We start from the raw sequence: 21,048 nt of genomic DNA on the forward strand, positions 1-21,048 counted from the left end.
TATATTCAACAAGAATTAACTAAAAATTACATCAGATATACCGGAATCAGCTATCTTCTATTGAAGGCAGTGGCAAAGCAAACAATCGGCAACGCTGTTCTCTATCCACTGCATTATTATCATGGACCTCACTAGTGTAGTGGAATGGATTTTGTAAATGTAATAGTGTGAAATGGATTTTTTGTTGGCTTGGTTGCGGAGTAGGCCTACATTGAACTGATATTGATATTCAGTTTGACCAATTGGCTTTGGAATTGAATATTATGATTTTTGAATGGAAAAGACTAAGAAATTTTCAAAATGCCACAGATTTATTGATACCGTAAGCAAAGTAATACTTTGCGCACTAGAGCGGAAAAGTGATTCTTTGCGTTCTGTAATCAGTGCAGGAATGGCCACTTTCCAAGGCAACTGTAGGAAAAATAATGATTAGCCTTGAAAATTCTGATATAGGTACTCTAATTTGATTAAAAAATCCTTCTGATTGATTGCAAAAGTTCAACAGCTGAACATAATTCTGTCTCTCTCCCACACAGGCACTTGCATCTTCCATTATAAACAGACGACGAAATTATCATGTGTCTCTCCAAGGGTAAATAATTATCACGGTATCCTTCTCATGTCCTTCAGTGAGTTTTCCCAGAGATGATGCCTAGTGCAATCGAATTTTTATATCATAAACCTACTTTTTCAAATATTGTGTATCGTTAGAGCCGTTTTCGAGATCAGTTGGACATAAATATATAACCAAATAAATAATCAAATATATAAATATATACAGAAATTGCTCTCTTAGTATGATAGGATAATGAGAGCAGTAGACAGCTGCTACTCATTCTGAAACTAATCATCCTTTTCCCTGTGATCTGAATTATACTCATCCTTCATTACTTTTAAATCAATTATTTACAAATTCGTTGTGGTTTATTTGAAACATCACGATTTTGGAGCATAAACAGACTATGAAAAGTGAATTGAACAATATAAATATTGTTCACATTTGTTAGAGAATGAGGTAGGTACCGTACCGGTAGTTGAAAGTAATAAAAAACATTAGTTCTATATTCCAAAATGATCGATTTATTCAAACAATAGGACAATATAATAACCCAGCAAAACAAATACCTACTCACAATCTTGGTACCGTAGTCTTAAAAAGAAATTGATCATAAAAAATACAGTAATTCAGATACTGTAATTCAAGAGGAATGTTCATTGCCGTAGGAATCTTCTAAAATTATTTTTGTATTAAATTCGATTTGCTCTAATTTTATAAATAATTTTTTATTGATATAAAGTCCAAAATCACATCATTCTAATATGAAAACAATTACATTAGCTAACAATTATTCCAAATACACTGCAGTTCTAACTCCAAAACATTTTCAAATAAATAGAATAATAATGTACGATACAACTATTTTTACTATACAATATTATGTACTATTATCTATTTTTGAAAACTGTGACGAAGTCTTAAAATATTGTGACGTCCTATTAGTATACAATTATAGACATAGCGATATTTGATCATATTATAAAGAAATATCTATCATTATATTTACAGAAAAATATTTAGTATTATTTTACAAGACTCACTCTATCCATTCCTATGCACAAATCCATTTCAGAATGATTTTTAATTCATTCAGTTAAAAACAGATTACATTTATATCTTATGAACAGATTTTTATGACTAGTACAAAGTATGCTTAGTTACTGTACTAGACGGCTATAAATATTTTAAATAATGGTGATCGCTTTAGTTAGTTATTAATTAACAGATATGCAAATACTGAATTAGTTGATTCATGAACTTGTTTTATTCAAATTTGTGACTCTTCACTGTAGCAGGTAGTCTACCGGTACACTAATTTACAATTTCAATACATTCTCTATAAATACAAACACCATTATCCTATAATGGTACCAATGCTTCAAGGTTGAAATAGGGTACCTATATTTTGTAAAAACATCTTGTGAATATTTTATGATTTTTTAAAATCTTTCAACAAGAGGGTGAGAAATTATCCTGGATGATTGTTTCAAGGAATCTATGGTATTGTTAAAAGAGAAATAACTCTTTCAAAATAGATGAATATGGAGGATATTATTATGTATTATAAATGTATTTCCATGAATACTTAATAATAATTCAATGTCAAGAAATTCCTCAAACTTTGAAGAAAATAATAGATTTTGTTGTATTAAAATTATGCTCAAATGATGGGACCATGTTTAAATTCTTCTCTAATAGATGTCGCAAGCTTTCAGATCTACAATTATTTTAATTCTATTTTTCTTCATTAGATGATGAGAGCTTACCAGTTACACATATACAGAGACTATAAATACATTTTTCTACAACCGCTCGTAAAATATTTCTGTAAATTAGGAATGATTGACCAGACAAAGATTTTACTCTTAAATGCTCTGATAAGGGGAGTTTGGATATAGGAGGTTTGTTGAGTTTCATTTCAATTGTTCTATTTTATCAAAATCATCACAATTCCATTTTATCAACTCGGACAATTTATGTAAAAACCTAAATAAACATAATTTGACAATAATAAAGCTATATCCTATATTGGGAATTCTCATCATCCAAATAAACTAACTGCGACTCAAGCTGTCATCTATCTAACCAAAACTCAAAAACAAATGATTCTCAACCAAAAAGTATTTTAAGAAATCATAAATTACTATAATAATTATATTACTATGAAGACTTTATTTTTGGCTTTGAAAGTGCATAGTTTCTCAGATAGACTTCTCACCTAATCGGTCTAAGCGTAGGACTACATAAACAAATGATTGATGCCCAAAGATGTTCTCAGTGGATTCTTAAAAACATAGTCAAAGAGTTTTTCAACTCCATATTTGGATGATTCTATCTTAAACCCATATGCTTAATTTTGGTTTGAATGATAGGCCCATCTGTTGGTTCAAGCTCTCAATGAAACACATTATAATAAACATGGCCATGCCTTCATTTTGATCAATATTGTAGATAGGTACATGGATGGTGCATATGGCCCTCAATCTTGAAAGTTCAAATAGACTCCTCACCCGACCTGATTCAATCTAACCTAACATGCAATCAGCCTAACTCAACCAAAAACAAACTGACTATTGGCAACCAGCACATCTACGGTACTCCAGTAATATAATTTACATTCATAATCGAATCTTATTTTAACAACTCCAATGTCAGGGTTGAAGAGTCTAGTCTCTGAATCCTAACCTCAATCAAATCCTAGCGCAGAATCAACCTAACCTCAGCAACAAGATACAATATTTACAAGTCGGTGATATTTCAAGACTACATTGTTGACTTTGAAGAGTAAGGCATTGTATCTGAAAATAATCTCAACTCCAATCAACTCCAAACCTGACCTAGCATGGAATCATAACCTTACCCAACCAAAAAAACAAAAGATTGACAACCATATAACTACATTACCCTATTTACAAATCAGTGTTACCTATTCAAAATACATCAATGTCGAATATGAAAAGTTGAGTCTCTGAGATGATATCAATAAAATTTCTACCCTGAAACCAATATAACCTGAAACATGGCTGGCAACCAGACACAATGTTCATAAATCAGTGGTATCCCAAAAACTCCATTATTTCCACTTTAAACTTTCAAAGAATTCTCTGTCTTTGAGAGTCCTTACCTCATTCAACCTAACCTATGCTGGAATAATCTTAACCGAGATGATTGGCAACCAGATACATTATTTACAAATCAGTGGCATTTCAAGACTCCATAGTTGATTTAAAGAAAATCTCATCTTTATTCAACCTCACCTAACCTGGAATCAATCTAACCTAGAAAAGATGATTGGCAACCGAATAGGCTACATTATTAACAAATCAGGGTCATTTCAAGACTCCACAGTTGACTTTTAAGAGAATTCTGATTTCAAAAACCTGGAATCACTCTAACCTAAAAGAGACCAGATACATTATTTACAAATCAGTGGTATTTCAAGACTCCACAGTGGAAGAGAATCCTAACTTCTATGAACATAGCCTAACTTGGAATCAACGTAACCTAACCTAGAAGAGATGATTGGCAGCCAGTGAGGATTTGAGTGGATCAGCTGATGAGAGCAGATAGGAGGCGGGGTTGGTGCCGAGCAGCGACGTGAATGGTGAGCCAAGCGCGTGGTGGTGGTTGAGTTGGTGTTGTTGGTGGTGGTTCAGCTGTGGCTGCTGGTTTTGGTGGTGATGGTGGTGGTGATGCGACAGTGCTTTGTGCACCAGCAGTTGTGGTGAGGTGTTGTTGTTGTTGTTGTTGCAGTTCGACTGCTGTTGCTGTTGTTGTGCCTGTGACGTCACAGTGAGCGGCCATTTGTTGCCTGGGTTCGATGTGTCCACCTCCGACAGTTTCACTGCAACACAAATTACAATTCTCATTGGCAAAAGAATGTGGATAGTGATAATTGTAGACAAAAACATTAATAGAAAAATGGAATGTGATCGAAATAAAGTGAGTGTTTATCATTAAACAATCAAAATAGTATATTATCAAGTCACTCTCACTGAAATATACAGAGCTCCATGTTAAAAATTAAATTGATGTTAGAAGAAGAGTAAAACTGAATGAAGTAGTCTATTCAGGACGTACTTTCATTTAAAAAATAAATAGAGAAATGCAATGTGATGTTTTCATTAAAAATATCCTTTTAATACAAAAATATTAATGTGGCATTTCGATTGAAGACATATTTTTATTAAAAAAATATGAATATGAAAATGGAATGTGCCAATGTGGTATGTTTCTGTTATTGAAGACACCCTTTCATTATAAAAATATGAATATAGAAATGGAATGTGATGTTTCTATTGAAGACATCCTTGTATTATAAATATATGAATATAAAAATGGAATGTGATATGTTTCTTTTAAAGACACGTTATATTATGAAAATATGAATATAGAAATAAATTTGTGGTGTTTCTATTGAAGACATCCTCCTATTACAGTATGAAAGTGGTAGTATATCCTTGCTGCACAAGGGCACAAGCAAGGCTTATGGTCACAAGCTGTTGGGCATCCCGCTCAGCAAAATAATAAATAAAAACAGTAAATATGGATGAGAGGAGGAAAAACGAAGATGTGAATAATGTTGTGTACAATTGAATTGAATCGAATGAATTTATTTTATTTGCCAAAAACAAAATACAAAAGAAAGGTTTACAAAAAAATAAAAAAGAAAGAAAGATGAAAGTGTGTAGTGATGAAAGGAGAGAGCACAAGAGATTGTCGAAGAATACTAAAAGAAAAATGCAGAGAAATGAAGAGGAGACAAAGTTTATGGAGATGAACACGCAAAAATGCACTAGTTATAGTACCTGTGGAAATGAAGTTGAGGAATACGAATAGGTTTTTGTCTATTGGGAGGAGTGGAAGAAAGATTTAAGAGAAAAAGTAGAATAGAACTGGAAGTATGAGAAGGGTAATAGAATAAAGAGGTGAAGAGAGAATAACAAATAGAAGAAGCAGCAAGGGAATAGAAATGAGTGTACGGGGAATGAAAAGAAACATTTTAAAAAAAGAAGAAAAATTATAACGAAGGAGAAAATAGGAAGAAGAGTAAAAAGAAAAATAGAGATATTAAAAAGTGGAAGAATCTAGAGACAAGTAGTCGAAGAGGGGAAGGAGGAGGGGCGAGAGGAGGAGAAGGGAGAAGAGCAGAAGAGAAGGAGGAGAAGAAGGAAGAGGAGGAGAGAAGGAGGAGGAGGAGCACATGTGTGTAGCATGGTGGCGCATGCTAACCAACTGACAGTAATGGATATGAACGAGTATTGCTCAGCAATTTTCTAGATTAAACGTCACTGTCCGAGTGTATGTGCGAGAGAGAGAGAGTGTTAGTGTGAAAAGCAAAGAAAAGAGAGAGAAAGCATCCCCTCGAAGTTGCGGAGGGTGACTGTACACAGCGACGGAAAACTCTCCTGGAAAATGGTGAAAAACCTCGCCTCTCCCTGGAAAATACCCTTCACCTGAGCCCGTCATCCCCACCCCCTTCCTTCCTCGGAAAACGTGGTCGAGTTCTTTTTTATTTCTGGATCCACCTCTTCTCGACTCGCCATTGTTCTACTAAAATGTACACGCACATTAGAGAAGGTGTGCGTGCGGGAGCCGGGTGTGTTCTTGTCTCTTTGACTATCTTCTTCATTATCTTCTTCATCCTTTTCTTGCGAATTTTTCTTCATCTTTTCATCTCTCTTCTGGTGACCGAAAAATGTTACGCGAAAATTGTTTGGGTTTTCAATTCTGTAGGTATTCTACCAGTATCAACGAAATTCGAATATTACAATATTATTACTATTAAATTATTCTCGAATCAATGAAACTACTGTTTAAGAACAGTTGATGTTCTTTAGCTGATCATCTATCCAAGTTTCATTATTAAATGAGGTATAGAGGGTACAATTATTGACTTTTCAATATTTTTAATTGATTGGATTTGTTCTGGGAACAAATCTGATTCGTTAAGAATAGTCCTGTTGTTGAATCATCAGGTAGATGAAGAGTAATGTTTGGATGCTTGGATAGGAACGTTCTCAAGACTCGTTGAGAATTATAATTAATGAATTCAGCCGTCATAAATTTATCTCTATCTCTATTGTTCTACAAGTTATTTCATTGAATAGACAAAGACGCAAGTCACGTTCTTAATGTGTTGAGAACCGAATAAAATATAAATCTACCTGTATCACGTATATGTCTAGAATTACATTCTTAGCCTATAACTGCTCACAAGTAATCAGATTGGTTCTATAAATTTATTAAATTGAATACATAACACTTGTGGAAGAGAACAACAGGCCAAATCTTAAAGTAGGTCAACGCTTAAACTTGAAATAGTTTATGTTCGCTCATAAATGCAATTTTTATAAATGTAATTATCTTCACGTATACAATATAATATCGTACTTGTATTTTTATTGCGGATACTCAAAAGGATAAATAGCAGCAGTTAGTTAGTTTGTTTGAGTCATCAAGAATGAAGAATCTCTATTTGATTGAATCAATCAATCTCTACTCTACTCTACAACTATCAAAGAATCGAGTTCTGAAGAATGGTTACGTTGTCAATGTTAACGCTAGATTTGGTTCTTTGCGTTCATCTCTCTCAAACACACACTCTCTCTCAATTTCTGTATATCATTTCTCTCTCTGTGTCTGTGTATCTCTTTATTTCATTCTCTTTCTCTTTTCCAACCCCTCGTTTCCTTTCTCTACATTCTAATGTGATTAAATCCATGCAGGGGTTACGCGGTATTATATGCCTGCTGGGGTTGGTGGTGTCACTAAATCTATTACTATCTTCCCTCCCCTATCACTGGAGTATCGCAAAATAGTTATTCATTGATTTATATGTGTTCCGCTCAAGTGGTATGTTTCATTATTTGTATAGAGCCTGAGTGACCTATTTATAATTCGTAGAACATATTATATTATATTATTGTACAGTGGACTATTATAAAGATTACAGATGGAAATAACTGAGATATTGCAATTATTCAAATGCTAATGAATTAATAATTATTATTAAACGAAAATCCAAATAATTGCAATACTTATCTCAGTAATTTCCATCTGTAGACTGGCTGGCCGCTATGGTTTCGTATCAAATGAGCGCTGCTATCCAGAGATTCAGTTTGTAAGGGTAAGGGTAAGCATTCCTGACCGGCAATTAGGAGGTACTGGGTTCGATTCCCGGGCTGACAAATAGTTTTTAAATAGTAGCGCTCATCGCATTTCCATCTAGCTGTTTATCAATATCCATCTACCTGTTGTCAATATTTGCATGAGCAGAAGTCTTCAGGGTGATTTACAGCATTTAATTTGGATTTTTCTTTAATAATTATTATAAAGATTTTTTTATAAGGAGAGAATATAATTACTTTTCTATTTTATGACGTGGTGAAGTTTGTACAGTTAATGTCCACTCTACCACTTACCCACGAACATAATAGCTGTTGAATAATTTGTTACAGTGCTTGTTGAAATATTTGTTGATAATATCTAAACTGTCCCTCTGTATTTGAGAATTCGAACGATAGTTAATTGAATCTGAGAACGCATAGATAATTTGAAAGAAAGCAGGTGGATGATAATTATTGGATTCCTTGAATAGAATTGAACGGAATTGTTCAGTTTTGGTTTGTGCGAAAATGCCGTCGTCGACCACAATAGGGTGAGGATCTCAGGTTGGGTAGATTTCAATTTGTCTAAATAACCTGAAAGATTCTGTTTTATTATGTTTTAAAGGGGAAGGTCTGGTTTATTCTTCAGAGTGGCAATATGTTGATATTATTAGAATTTTTTGATTTTCAGATAATAGAAACATCAACTGTTTTAGCACACTTTGAACTTTGGACAATGTGAATGTCATCAGACAATATTGAATAATTTGTTACAGTGCTTGTTGAAATATTTGTTGATAATATCTAAACTGTCCCTCTGTATTTGAGAATTATTAACTTATTAGATAAGTTCAGATAAATTAGATTAGTTTTTATTCTGTATTTTTTACTTATGCTTAGATTACTTTCAATTACTTATGCTTTCCTCATACTTATCAACTTTCTTATGTATTTGTGAATATTGCATGTACTGTATCTCTTATTTTTATTTCTTTTAGTAACTTACTTTATTCGATTGTAAATGGTAGTGAAGACTGTTTTGGGCTTAATGCCTGTAGTATTTTGTTTTTTTTTCTGTAATAAATAAATAAATAAATTCGAACGATAGTTAATTGAATCTGAGAACGCATAGATAATTTGAAAGAGAGCAGGTGGATGATAATTATGGCTTCCTTGAATAGAATTGAACGGAATTGTAGGAATCAATGCCTCTCATCGTCGACGTTGGAAGGTAACTCACGAACGAGAATACACCTTAATTTAGTTTAAGTTTGTAGAGTGAATATTAATTTTTAATTAAGCTATCAGAATATCATAGTTTTGATTGACAACATTTCAAGTATCTTCAACTAATTTAGTTGGTTTTGAGTGATTTAGCATGTGATAAGTTGATGCTTACCCTTCTTGAATGAATCTATTTTAATCACTCTTAAAATTGGATGATTCATCTTGGGACACACTATCATCAAGAGTAGATCTTCTTCTAAAAGCAGGTTTAATTTTAACCGTGATTATTTCCACGGAACAAATAAGAAAAGCTGTCTTTTCAAAAAGCCTTATCTGATTGGTTTTCGTGATAATAATCACGGTTAAAATTTAACTGACTTTTGTGCAACCGGGACTTAGTCTTGAATCTTTTCGTATCCTTCATGAACTACTATTTAGATGAGTTTCTATGCAACTCTGCAAGTCGTTTTTTTAGTATTGAAACTTGAAGTAGATTTCTGACTGAGACCAACCTGTTCCGTTGACAGGCTTGACGTCCTGACTGGAGTTGTTGTTTGGGGATGGTGAGAGTGAGAGGGGGGTGGCAGGTCCTTTCATCTCCTTGTTGCCAGTGGGCGGCTGTTTGGCTTCACTCTTGATATTTGCCGCCTCCGCGCCTGGGGCGGACTGGGAGACTACGCCGCCTCCACCGCCTCCAGTCGCTTTCTGCTGAGCCAGCCGTTCTTGTTTGCGGAATTTGGCGCGCCGGTTTTGGAACCACACCTGGAAAATTTGATTTTTTTATAAATTACAAATCAGATACTTATAGATTGATACCAATATACATTATATAAACACTTGATGATGAGATGAATACTTGAATAGCCGTGACCGGTCGTGTCATCAAAGAAAAAAACTATTAATTCTACAATACTATATAAATAAACAAATGGGATGGAATCGACTGGAAATTGTCAAAACCACTAATTCATTCAAACAGTTTGAGATTCTAGTTTCGGTTTGTACAATCAATCTCTGGTGAACTGGAAGCTTAAAGATCGAGAAGCAGTATACGAATAGAGTGTGGATAAAGCCATATGATTGGCCGTTAGTTGTTGACCAATCAAGGTTGTTTCTGTCATCAGTTGAGACATGACAGGCCTACAGTTTTTCAAATATATTCATAGGAACCGTCAAACAACAGACAATATTGACTAATACCATAGAGAAAAGATAGCATATAATATTATGATGGTATCTTTCCCAAATAACTTATCATATCAAACCAAGTAGAAAAGATGAGTGTCAATGAAAATTACCACATAAATAACCCAATATTCAAACCAGTGTACACTAAAATACATAAGATAACAACGGATACAATTTTTGGAAACCTGGTATGAAGGTGAATGTCTTGTCTCGCAAATCACAGAGCTCAACTTCAATTGGTCAACTAACGGCCAATCATATGGATGGCTTTATTCACACTATAATACTATACATTGTATAGTATATCCACACTATAGCTTTATCTACACTATACATTGTATTATCCTTCTCGATGTTCAAACTCCCAGTCTACTAGAAACATGTTGCATTTATTGAAATTGAAATTGAAATTATCTTTATTCATCTATTCATTCATTCATTTCAAACATTAATTTCTAGTGATAACACCATCCAGTATTTTTCACCATTCCAGTCTGATTTTTTCACTCAGACATCAGCACATGAACAAATTCACAAAAAAAAATAGAATGAAAGCATATCGACAGTTCTAATCGAATCTATGGCTTTTATTGAGGAGATTGGAGAGCTCATCAATTAGCCTCTTCACATGTATTCAATTAGAACAATATTCAATTAGATCATTGACTCTTAATTACGATAATTGTATAAAAAGTGAACGAGTTGAAACGAGTTTGAAAAAACCAAGTGAAAATCGAATTTCTACATAATTATTGAAGATGTGTGATGTAGGGGGGGGGGGTCTAATGGAGAGTTGGGTAGGGGGTGTTAAATGGAACCGATATGACTGCCGTAATTAAAAAGTGTTAAGTTGCTAATAAAATTTGTACTTGTCAATTTTAAAAGTCAGACAAAATGCTAATTACTTGAAAATGACGTCTGTGTAGATCTGAGTGATTTAAAAGTGAAAAAATGATGTTACGATGATTGGGTGGCGTAGTGGTGGTGGGGGAGGGGAGGTGAGGTTAGGGTTGCTTTATTATGAACCCCATATTTTTTTGAGGGTGCATGGTGTTGGACAGCTACCACACAAAAATGGCCGGCAAATTAAAAACAAAACGCAGCAAATGAAAACACGTTGTACTTTTTCAATTTGTTCCGGTAAGCGTGTGCGATTTTTTGACGGACGTTTAATTTTTCAATCCCCACTCCTGCCACAGTCTTTTTTCGGGCAAAATTTTCCACCCCTCAGATGAGCACTACCCTCAAAAAGTGACGCTTTTATTTTCATTTTTTCACATTTATTCATCAATAATTATTATCAGCTTCGATTAAGCGCACAACGCGGGGATAGGCGGCTCTTAAAAATTCATATGACAATCTCCTCTTTTTTTTCTTCTTTGTCACTCCTCTCCATCCTCCTCCTTCACCCCTCCTCTTTCACTCCCTCTCTCCTCACTTCGCCCTTTTTCGAAACAAACATCTCACTCAGGCGGACCCCTTCCCACTACCAAAAAGTTCATCATTCTAAAAATTCGCAATGAAACCAGACATGCTGTTTCGATCAACTTATTTATTCAGAAAGACATGAATGATGGTTGGCTGTATTCATTTTCCGTGCTTTTTTACATGATAAATAATGTTTTCCTTTCTTCCCTGTTAGTATTGATATATAATATTGGATTTCAGTTTTCTCTAAAATGAAAAAATTATATTCATTATATTATATTATAATAAGAGTTAAACAACAATATAATATAATATTATATTCATTCATTAATGGCGACAACAGGTTACCCCTTATGTGTCCCCTTCACAAATACAATACAAGATACAATGAACAATGGATACTTATAATTGGAAATATTATTTTAAAAAATTTACAGAAATACAAAAAGATAAGAAAAAAATCTAGATAGGCTACATGAATATTTTAATAGAATAGCATATAGAAAAAAAATCACATAATGTAGCTACAGACTTTTAAAGAATGGAGAAAATAAGAAATGAATGTGAGAGGTCTGAGACCTGCTTATGAAGCAACAAGTCAATAATCAAATTTAAAGCAAGAAGTATACATATATAAACAGAGATACACAATACTAAATAATCTACAATATGACTGTACAAGGATACCTAACAAAGATAGATAAGACTGTTTAATTGGTATTGTAAATCTTTTCACGATAGAGCCAGAAGATGTCTAGGTGCCCAGAGTAACAGTTTAAAAGTCTTTGAATTCTATTGATCAGAGAAATGATTGTGACTTACAGTTCTGGAACGGGACACAAGAAAACAAATAGAGGAGCAACGTGCTAAGGTAGATTGAAATTTGAAAGCAAATGAATGGAGAATCAATTTTATTATTTAATGAGCTGTGGAGGAAAATAAGAGACCTAACATCTTGTCTTGTCTTCAATTAGAACATATTTCTCAGGGTATCATAGAAAAAGTCAAATGGACATTTGAGATTGAATTTCCTGAAGTACATGTATCAAAAAATTGATTTTGTAAACGCTTCAAAAGTGGTCCTTGATCATTACAATAAGGGTTCCAAATTTCAGACGCATAATCAAGAATACTTCTGACAAGAGATTTATGCAATAATATATTATGGGTGAAACGAATATTATATTTTTTATCTCTAAACTAGATTTAGTTAACTTTATTCTAAGGATATTTCAAATAAAAATCTGGAAAGCAGAGTGATAAAAACAGGAAGAAAAGAAACACAGGAGAATAGGGTTTGGTTCCCATGCAACATAATAGAAATAAATTTATAGAAATGATAATAATTTCCATTTTCTCATGTCTTGTTTCAAATATATCAATTCAGTCCAGATAAACAGAATTTATGCTTCAGAGTGATTTAATTTGATAGGATTATTTTGTCGTGTGTAATGTTCATAATGATTTATTTTGTCATATGTATTGTTTATAATGATTTATTTTTAATATGATTTTCTACAACTCCATTGTTTCATCCCAGAAATAAAAACGATTTCTGTGTTTCTTAGCACATCTTTTAACCCCAACAGATGTTAATCTCAAGTGCAAGTATCATCTCATCCCATCCGAAATCAACTGGCTGATTTATTATTTATTACAAGTTATTTCTGACATTAATTACTTAGGCGGAACATGACTCATGCATGCCACGTGATTAATCAGTCGCCAAACCGTCATGCCAAGATCTATGTCTCCTTCTCCTCCTCCTCTCACAACACTTCCTCATCCTCCTACCCCTCCTCCTCCTACTCATCCACCCCTACTCATCCAACTCCTCCATCATCCCTTCACCACACCTTCGACCTTCATCTTTTCATCCCCCCTATCTTCCTTTTCATTCTCCACCCAATCCTTCTCCATCACCCCTCCTACTCCTCCTCTTCCTTCTTATCTTTCTTCTTCTACTCCTTATTCTTCTTTTCCTCCTCCTTCTACTCCTCCCCCTCCTACAACTCCTCATACTCGCCCTCTCACTTTTGCTTTCCATCTTGTCTCTTTCTGTTCCTCTTACATATCTATCTTACAACAAGAATGATGAAGTGGAGTGTCCGATGATGAGTGGACTTCCGTATCCTCCAATCATTGTCTTTCCTTCATCTTCCATGTTATTCGGGTGCATTATAGAGCATTATGCTATTGGATGCGGTCTAGAGCACAGACGCCCATCAATGATATAGAAACTGGCATACAAATACCATACAATTATATATATATATTTTTTTATGGATACAATTACAAATCATATTAATATGATTAGGAAAGTACAACAGGCTTGGCCCAAAACTATTCTATTCCTAAGTATTGATAATGAATAACATGTCCCATTATGGTATACATATTATTATTTGATACTATATTACACCAGTGAATGAAAGTGCTATATTAGAATACAGACAATATTATTTCATTATATATTATTCCACAGAATGAGAGTGGAAGAGGAAGTAGAAGGGTATCAGGAAAAAGAAGAACAGAGGCGGAGAAACGTAAGAGAAAAAGAAAGAGTATGATAGACTCAAAGGAAATGGAGAGATGAGCAGAGAAGGAAGAAAAAGAGGATGAAGGAGAATTGCACGTTGTAAAAAAACAAGTGAAAGAGGGAAGAAAAATAGAAAAAAGACAATTTCAGAGGAGAAGAAAGAATATGCGAGAATAATATCTATAAATAAAGTGTTATAAAGCTACACCTGAGTGGGAGCAAATGATAAGAATCAAGAACAAAAGTGAATGAGAAGATTAGGTAGGAGTGGAAGAGAAAAACGAAGAGAAACAAGCAGTGAAAAGACCAGAGAGGAGCTACAAGAGAAAATGAGGGAGATTTAGCAAACCGGAATAAACGGAGAGACAAAGTAATTATCATTTTTTACAACTAACGTCTTATTTCTTATTGCCTCTCACCTGAAGAGAGCAAAGGAAATTGAAAAACAATTGAGGAAGAAGAAGGAAGCAATTAAGGAAAGATGAAGAAATTAAAAAAAGAGAGTGAGATGAAAGTAATGGAATAGAAGAGAAAAGACGAAGATACAGGAGATAGAGAGTAGTGACAGACATGGAGAAGACAATATACATGAACATGTGACAAGACAATAACAGATAGAGAGAACAAGATACTGACAGAGGAAGTGAGACGGTAGAGTGTCACATACAGACACGAAGCATCAAGTCCTGCTTAGTTAAGCATCAAGCACAAGCAAAGCAGCAGCAATCATCCTTGGTGATAATTGTCGTCATGATATTGCTTTGCTCTTTGACAGGCTTAGCTAGCTGTCAAGACACCACCCTCATCGATCTTAGTGTGCTAACGCTCACGAGGTATCAGAGATCATAGGTTAATTCGGAAGACAATTTGTGGTTGATTTGTCATTTATCAATGTGATTTCGACTTATTTTTAGGGTAAAAACAACACAAAATGGTAGTTCAGCACTTAAATAAAAAAATTGAATTGACAATTTTTTGAATTTTCAATGTGATTTCAACTCAAAGTATATGGTGGAAATTGACAGCTCAATTTTCGATTCGGCAGTATTTAACATTGTCTTCATTCAATTTGACTTTGATTGCATTGAAGCTGTATACTTGTGATAAGTTTACATGAATATTATTCACCCTACTCTATTTCCTAATCATCTATCATATACTCCATAAACTAAAAGTTATTCAAAAATACACTTCACAAATACTTGAAATTTTGGAGAATTCAAAATTCTGTCTAGTCTTCCAGACATCAGATCTGTCTTATGGAAAATACAAAGGAGAATGCATTAATATATTGGAAAAATATTAAACTATTATCTCTGCAATAAGGAACGCAACTAGAGCTAGAAAATAGAGCTTCATTATTTTAAATTCTCCTCGACTTCTGAGCTCACAGAGAATACTCGAAGGGTCGTATTCATACTTATTCTAAAAAAGAACGCTTTTGAATTAGCACACTTTGTTTGTGTAGCAACCAATAACAGGAAACTGGCTGCTAGGCAATCAATAAAATTAACTAAATTAATATAAACTTCAGAATTAGTTTCTAGGACACCAAATCTAATGAAAACCATTGAATCTTAATTGGATTTCAAAAGGTTCCTAGAAACCGGTCCTAAAACAAGTTACTGAAGCCCTTATGATTGATTTACCAAGCCGTGCTTTCCTAAGAATGTTATCAGAAATGTTTTTGAGTACGACCTTAATGATGGATTGCAAAGAAGTTGTCTACGATCAACGTTGTTGCCTTAAGGCTGTGCAAAGGCTAAAAATAAACTTTCTACTAATGATATTTTTCAAAGTTTTTCGATTAGTATATCATCAAGCTATCAAAATGAAAAAGTTTTCTTAGGAAAACATTTTTTTTCTGATCATTACTTTTTGAGATATGAGCGCCTAAAGTTTAAATTTTTGGGACAGAACATTTCAAATTTTGTAAGAGATAAATCCATGTGATTTAGAGGATAGATTTTTCATGGTATTGTTGATCTAGTAAAATAAAAATTTTCGGAAAATATCAATTTTTAAGATAGTTATTCAATTTACCAAAAATAACTTTTAGTTAAGTTATTTTTGGTAAATTGAATAACTTTTTCAAAAATTGATATTTTCAGAACTTTTCGTTCCACTAGATCAACAATAACATGAAGAATCCATCCTCCAAATCTCATGGATTTATATCTCACCGGATTTGAAATGTTCTGTCCCAAAAATTCATACTCCAGGCGCTCATATCTCAAAAAGTAATGATCGGAAAGAAAATGTTTTCCTGAGAAAACTTTTTCATTTTGATAGCTTGATGATATACAAATCGAAAAACTTTGAAAAATATAATGAGTAGAAAGTTTATTTTTAGCCTTTGCACAGCCTTAATTACCGGTATTCAGGAATATTTTCAAAAATTCTCATTATTCCTCAAGTGATGCCAATGATTAACCGTTACTTATACAATAAATGCTAAAAGTGAATATTATGAGCAAACGTGTAGTGCGGCCTAAAGCAAGTGGTAAAAGTGTGTGTTTAGTGAAGCTTTGCGCCCTCCCAACCAATCTATCCTAATAATAGAATAATATTGTAAAGTGCTCCTCTTTTATTACTCTTTGTATCGCGAAAAGGGGGAGTCAGGCGTGAAAAGTCAGATGGCGAAAGTGTGTTGAGAAGGGAATGGAGGGAGAAAAGAAAGAGAGAAGAATAGTGCAGAGAAATAAGATGATGAGTGCAAAGAATGATAATTGAGAGAATGAGAGAGGGTGAGACTGTGTTTAAGTATGAAATAGAGAGGAAGTAAACAGGAGAAAAATATAGTAACTATAATATAAAATGAGAATACCAGGATAGCATATTTTGCTATTTTCATTGATGAATGATGATGCATAGCGAGGAATGTTGTAACGGTTGAGTTTGATAGTATTCTTGCATAGTAGCAAGTATAGTAGTAAAGCATAGTAGTATTCTAGTAAAATTAATAAAAACAATATAAAATCCTTGTAGTATCATTTATTATTGAAAACTTCAAAATATTTCAACAATGATTAGCTCCGACCCTAACTTTGCTAACATTTGACATTTCAACTTGAAAATGACCTAAGTTAGGGTCGAAACTGGTAGTCGTTGTTGAAATATTTTAAAGTTTTCAATAATAAAGGGTACTACAAGGCTTTTATTAATTTTTACAAAAGTAGCCCATGTAAGTGAAGTGTTTTTAGTATTCTAGTATTATTACTGTATCGTTGATTAGGTATCAGTATTATTATATTGTAGATAAGTGATTCGTATTACTGATTAGTAGATAGTGTTATATTCTAGTACTATTCTATAAATATCCAAGGATATCCTTCTCATAATGGACTTTTCTAGTTATAAAGAGAAACAATATTCATGACAGCGCTGTTAAACGTAAAATATCCTTTCAAATCTCATTCAACACGAAATTTCCCATCGTAAATTTGTTATAGAAATTCCTCATCCCGGATTTGACACAGTTAAGTTGAATCGTGCATTGATAATCGTTTGCCAGCGACGCCATATTTGTTCGCAGACTGGAAGAGTCGTCAAATAAACGAGCGAATTAACAGACGTTCACGATTAGCATTCGTAAAACTGAATGCAAATAGCAGCCGAGTTGCTGAGCGACTGACGACGAATTAAAGTCGAAGATATTCAAATCGCTGCTGTCGCAGGCAACTTGGTGAAGCACAACATTATTTATCTTTACTACGGCAAATAGAAGCTTCTAGCTTCTGTATAGAGAGTTGGAGGAAATTCGTGTTCTTCTTCTTTCTTCTCCTCATCTACTTCTCCTTCTCTTCTTCTTCTTCTCTTCTTCTTCTTCTTCTTCTTTCTTCTTCTTCTTCTTCTTCTTCTTCTTCTTCTAGTTCTTGTTCTACTTCTACTTCCTCATCCTTTTCTTCTGTTTCTGTTTCATCTTCTTCTTCTGCGTTATAGCAAGATAAATAATCAATGTTCTGGAGGGGAAGTAGAACGGAAGAATTGGAGAAGTCCGTTAATATATGGAATAGGGATAGATTAAATAGAATGTTTAAGAAATTGATGGAAATCGGGATGAAGTAGAATAGAGTTGGAAGAGGGTGGGAGAAAGTAGAGGGCAACAAAGTTGGATTAGAGAAAGAGGTTTGAAAGGATAATGGAGACCAAATTGAAGATTTGAAGGTGGAGTAGAAGAGAAAACGGTAGTATGAAGTGAGGAATGATGATTTACAGAACGAGAAATTTAGTATAGAGGGGTTGAGAGGATAGGACAAAGATATTGAAAGTTGAAAAATCTGAGAGACCAAAGATAAACATAAACACTAGTAGTTCTGTGAACAGTAGACCTCACGTAGTTTTCTCATCCACAAGTATGTGATGTCAACTGTTCTAGTTGATTCAGTTGAATCACAATTCACAGTTGAATCATAATTTACTCTTAAAAACTGTTATTTGTTTTCTCCAAGATCAGAAACTCACTTATGTTAATAAACTCAGTTCACGTTTGAAATTGTAACCCATATGATGATTTATCCAGTTTCGTGATAATCTTTCCATCTTATAAAAATATTCCTCTACTATTTTAAAATTAATTTCTACAATCAAGAATATTATAATTTCTCCAGCATTATTTACTTATTTAATCATTTTTTATTTTATTTTCAATCACCTATTAAATTTGTTTTCAAATTTGAGAATATTTATACTGATGAGCACGCACCATAAAAAATATTGAAACCCTACCTTATAGAAATAGACACGGCCAGACATCTGTATAATGCATGCAATGGATGATCCACTTGTCAGCTGATTGATTATGAATAATTCTATAGTTTGATTGATCCTATCTTCAAAGTAGATGATATGCATATGTATTGATATCAGAGTATGGAGGAATTCCTTTTCTTTTCATATTATCCTTAAAATGCAAAATTTCAAAAAACCTTGTGTATACATCGACGCGCAGTTGAAAAAGGAATATTCCTGCCAAATCTCATCGAATTCTATCAACGCGTTTGGCCATAATCGCGTTACATACAGACAGACAAAGGCAAATCGAGTTGAAACATAGAACTCACTACGTTCGATCAATAACAATGGAACAGAAAGAGATCTATCATTCAGGAATCAACCATAGTTTCCCTGTTATGGACAAGTTGTAGAAAGTATTCATATGGTATGGAGAGTTTTCATATGATAAATTGATAATTATCTAACGACATAACGACACGAAATACCTCGATAAGAACCTTTCCACTATCACTACCTCGATATATTAAATTATATATTCAGGCGAGGTGAACTTACGTCAGGAACTCCCCACCAATACAAGCTATACGAATATTAATATTACTACCTCGATAAGACCATTTTTGCTTGAGATTCTAAGGTTCTGTTGTACAACAGTGGAGCCTCCTAATGTAAACAAACTAGGCAAAGCTGTGATCTGTTGCTTCAGGGGGAGCGGAAGAGGTGAGACTGAAGAGGTGAATTTAGAAGTGGGTAGGAAAGGGGTAGGGGGACTAAGAGGGTGAGGGAGGTAGATGTGAGGAAGCAAAAGGGGAAAGCTCTGAGTAAAGGTTGATGAGTAAACTGAGGAGTTTGAATTCTCACCAGAGTTCTGTAGGCGTTGCTAGCTTTCTGTACGCCGTGTTTCTGTTTACATATCCTCTTCAAACCTCACGACTACCAAGCTTCTCCTTCCTTACTCCAACTCTGTCTTCCCTCTGTGCCACTCTCTCTCTCTTTCTCATTAACACTATCTTCATCCCCTTCCCTTTCCAATCGTCTTACTATGTCTATACTTGTACAGTCCTGCACATTTCTACATGGAGACTCGTTTTTTTCCTCATCTCTACTGATCTCTATTGACAGAATACTTCTTTTGATCAATTCTCTGATGTAGAATGTAACAAATTTTTGGATATAAGTCAACTTAGCCAACAAGTATTGTCTTTTTTCATGCCTCTCAGCAGTTGTTTGAATGCTCTGCTCACAATGGGCGTGTCTTGTTTCAGTGACCAATGACAGACTTTCACGTCCATAATTCAACTATCTAGACCAACTGGGACAACCAGGCTAACTAGATCAACTATCGATCATATGATCCATTAATAAGTATATTATAAGCAATGTTTCTCTCCGCCAATCATGTGTGGTCTTATCCATGCATTATTATAATATTATATTCTGCGGCTCTGAGTTAAGGGTTCAAGTTCACTTTGAGATGATGTTTCAAAACCCAAATAATTCTATTCTTTATCCTTGTATCACTGACAATTGATAAGAAATTTCAGATGACAACAAACAAAACTCAATTTCCAGTTTATAGCTGTCATCAGTCAGAGGATGGATAAACTCTTCCATGATGAATTTCTCCTCTCACAAAAACTGTTTTCAAATGGATCTCACAGATTCTAGTCGTTCTATCCATTATTGTTATCCACAACGATCTGTACACAATCAAGCAAAGTGGGAAAAAGTAATCTATTGTATTCAAATCACAGTGATAAGTCATTTGAAAATATTCTACTCCGATTTTCTCTCATGTATAAGAATTATCACCACTGGGTTGCGTGGTAATTGGATCATTCTGTATAAGAACCTTCGCTTTCACGTTTCTAGTTAAACCATAAAGTAAGTAAATATTGTTTGCTTATGTTAAAGTAAGTAAATATTGTAAATATTGTCAGATTGTTTATTTAATCTATGGTTAAACCAACCACCAATCGTATGAAACCGGCCTTCAGTAAATTACGTTATGATGCTTGATGTTCATGGTATCAGTCTATTGTTCAACTACTAGAGCTAGCACCTCCAATTCTAAATTGCCTTTGACAACTTCAAGTCCTTTTATTCAAAACCATTCCAGTCATTAGATCAAAAATACGTTTTTCTTGAAACAATTTCGTGTTTCAATTTAATGATTGGAAGTCGAGAAGAAGTAAATTAGACTTTCTATTTAGATAAGACTAATGAATGGAGGGGAAGGGAAGAAAGAAGCATAAAAGAAG

The 21,048-nt window shown here is 33.9% G+C and overlaps 1 protein-coding gene across 1 annotated transcript in view; it reads right to left on the reverse strand.

Annotated features, from left to right (window-relative positions):
* Positions 1-1,066: 1,066 nt before the first annotated feature.
* Positions 1,067-21,048, reverse strand: part of LOC111052150 (paired mesoderm homeobox protein 2A-like) — a 74,465-nt gene continuing 54,483 nt past the window's right edge. The window contains exons 3-4 of the mRNA XM_022338785.2: positions 9,408-9,657; positions 1,067-4,403 (exon numbers count right to left, since the gene is read on the reverse strand). Of these exons, the coding sequence (XP_022194477.1) occupies positions 4,069-4,403; positions 9,408-9,657 (585 nt within the window). The 3' untranslated portion in view covers positions 1,067-4,068. The remainder of the gene's footprint in view (positions 4,404-9,407; positions 9,658-21,048) is intronic.

The sequence above is a fragment of the Nilaparvata lugens genome, chromosome 12, assembly GCF_014356525.2.
Source record: "Nilaparvata lugens isolate BPH chromosome 12, ASM1435652v1, whole genome shotgun sequence".
NCBI lineage: Eukaryota > Metazoa > Arthropoda > Insecta > Hemiptera > Delphacidae > Nilaparvata > Nilaparvata lugens.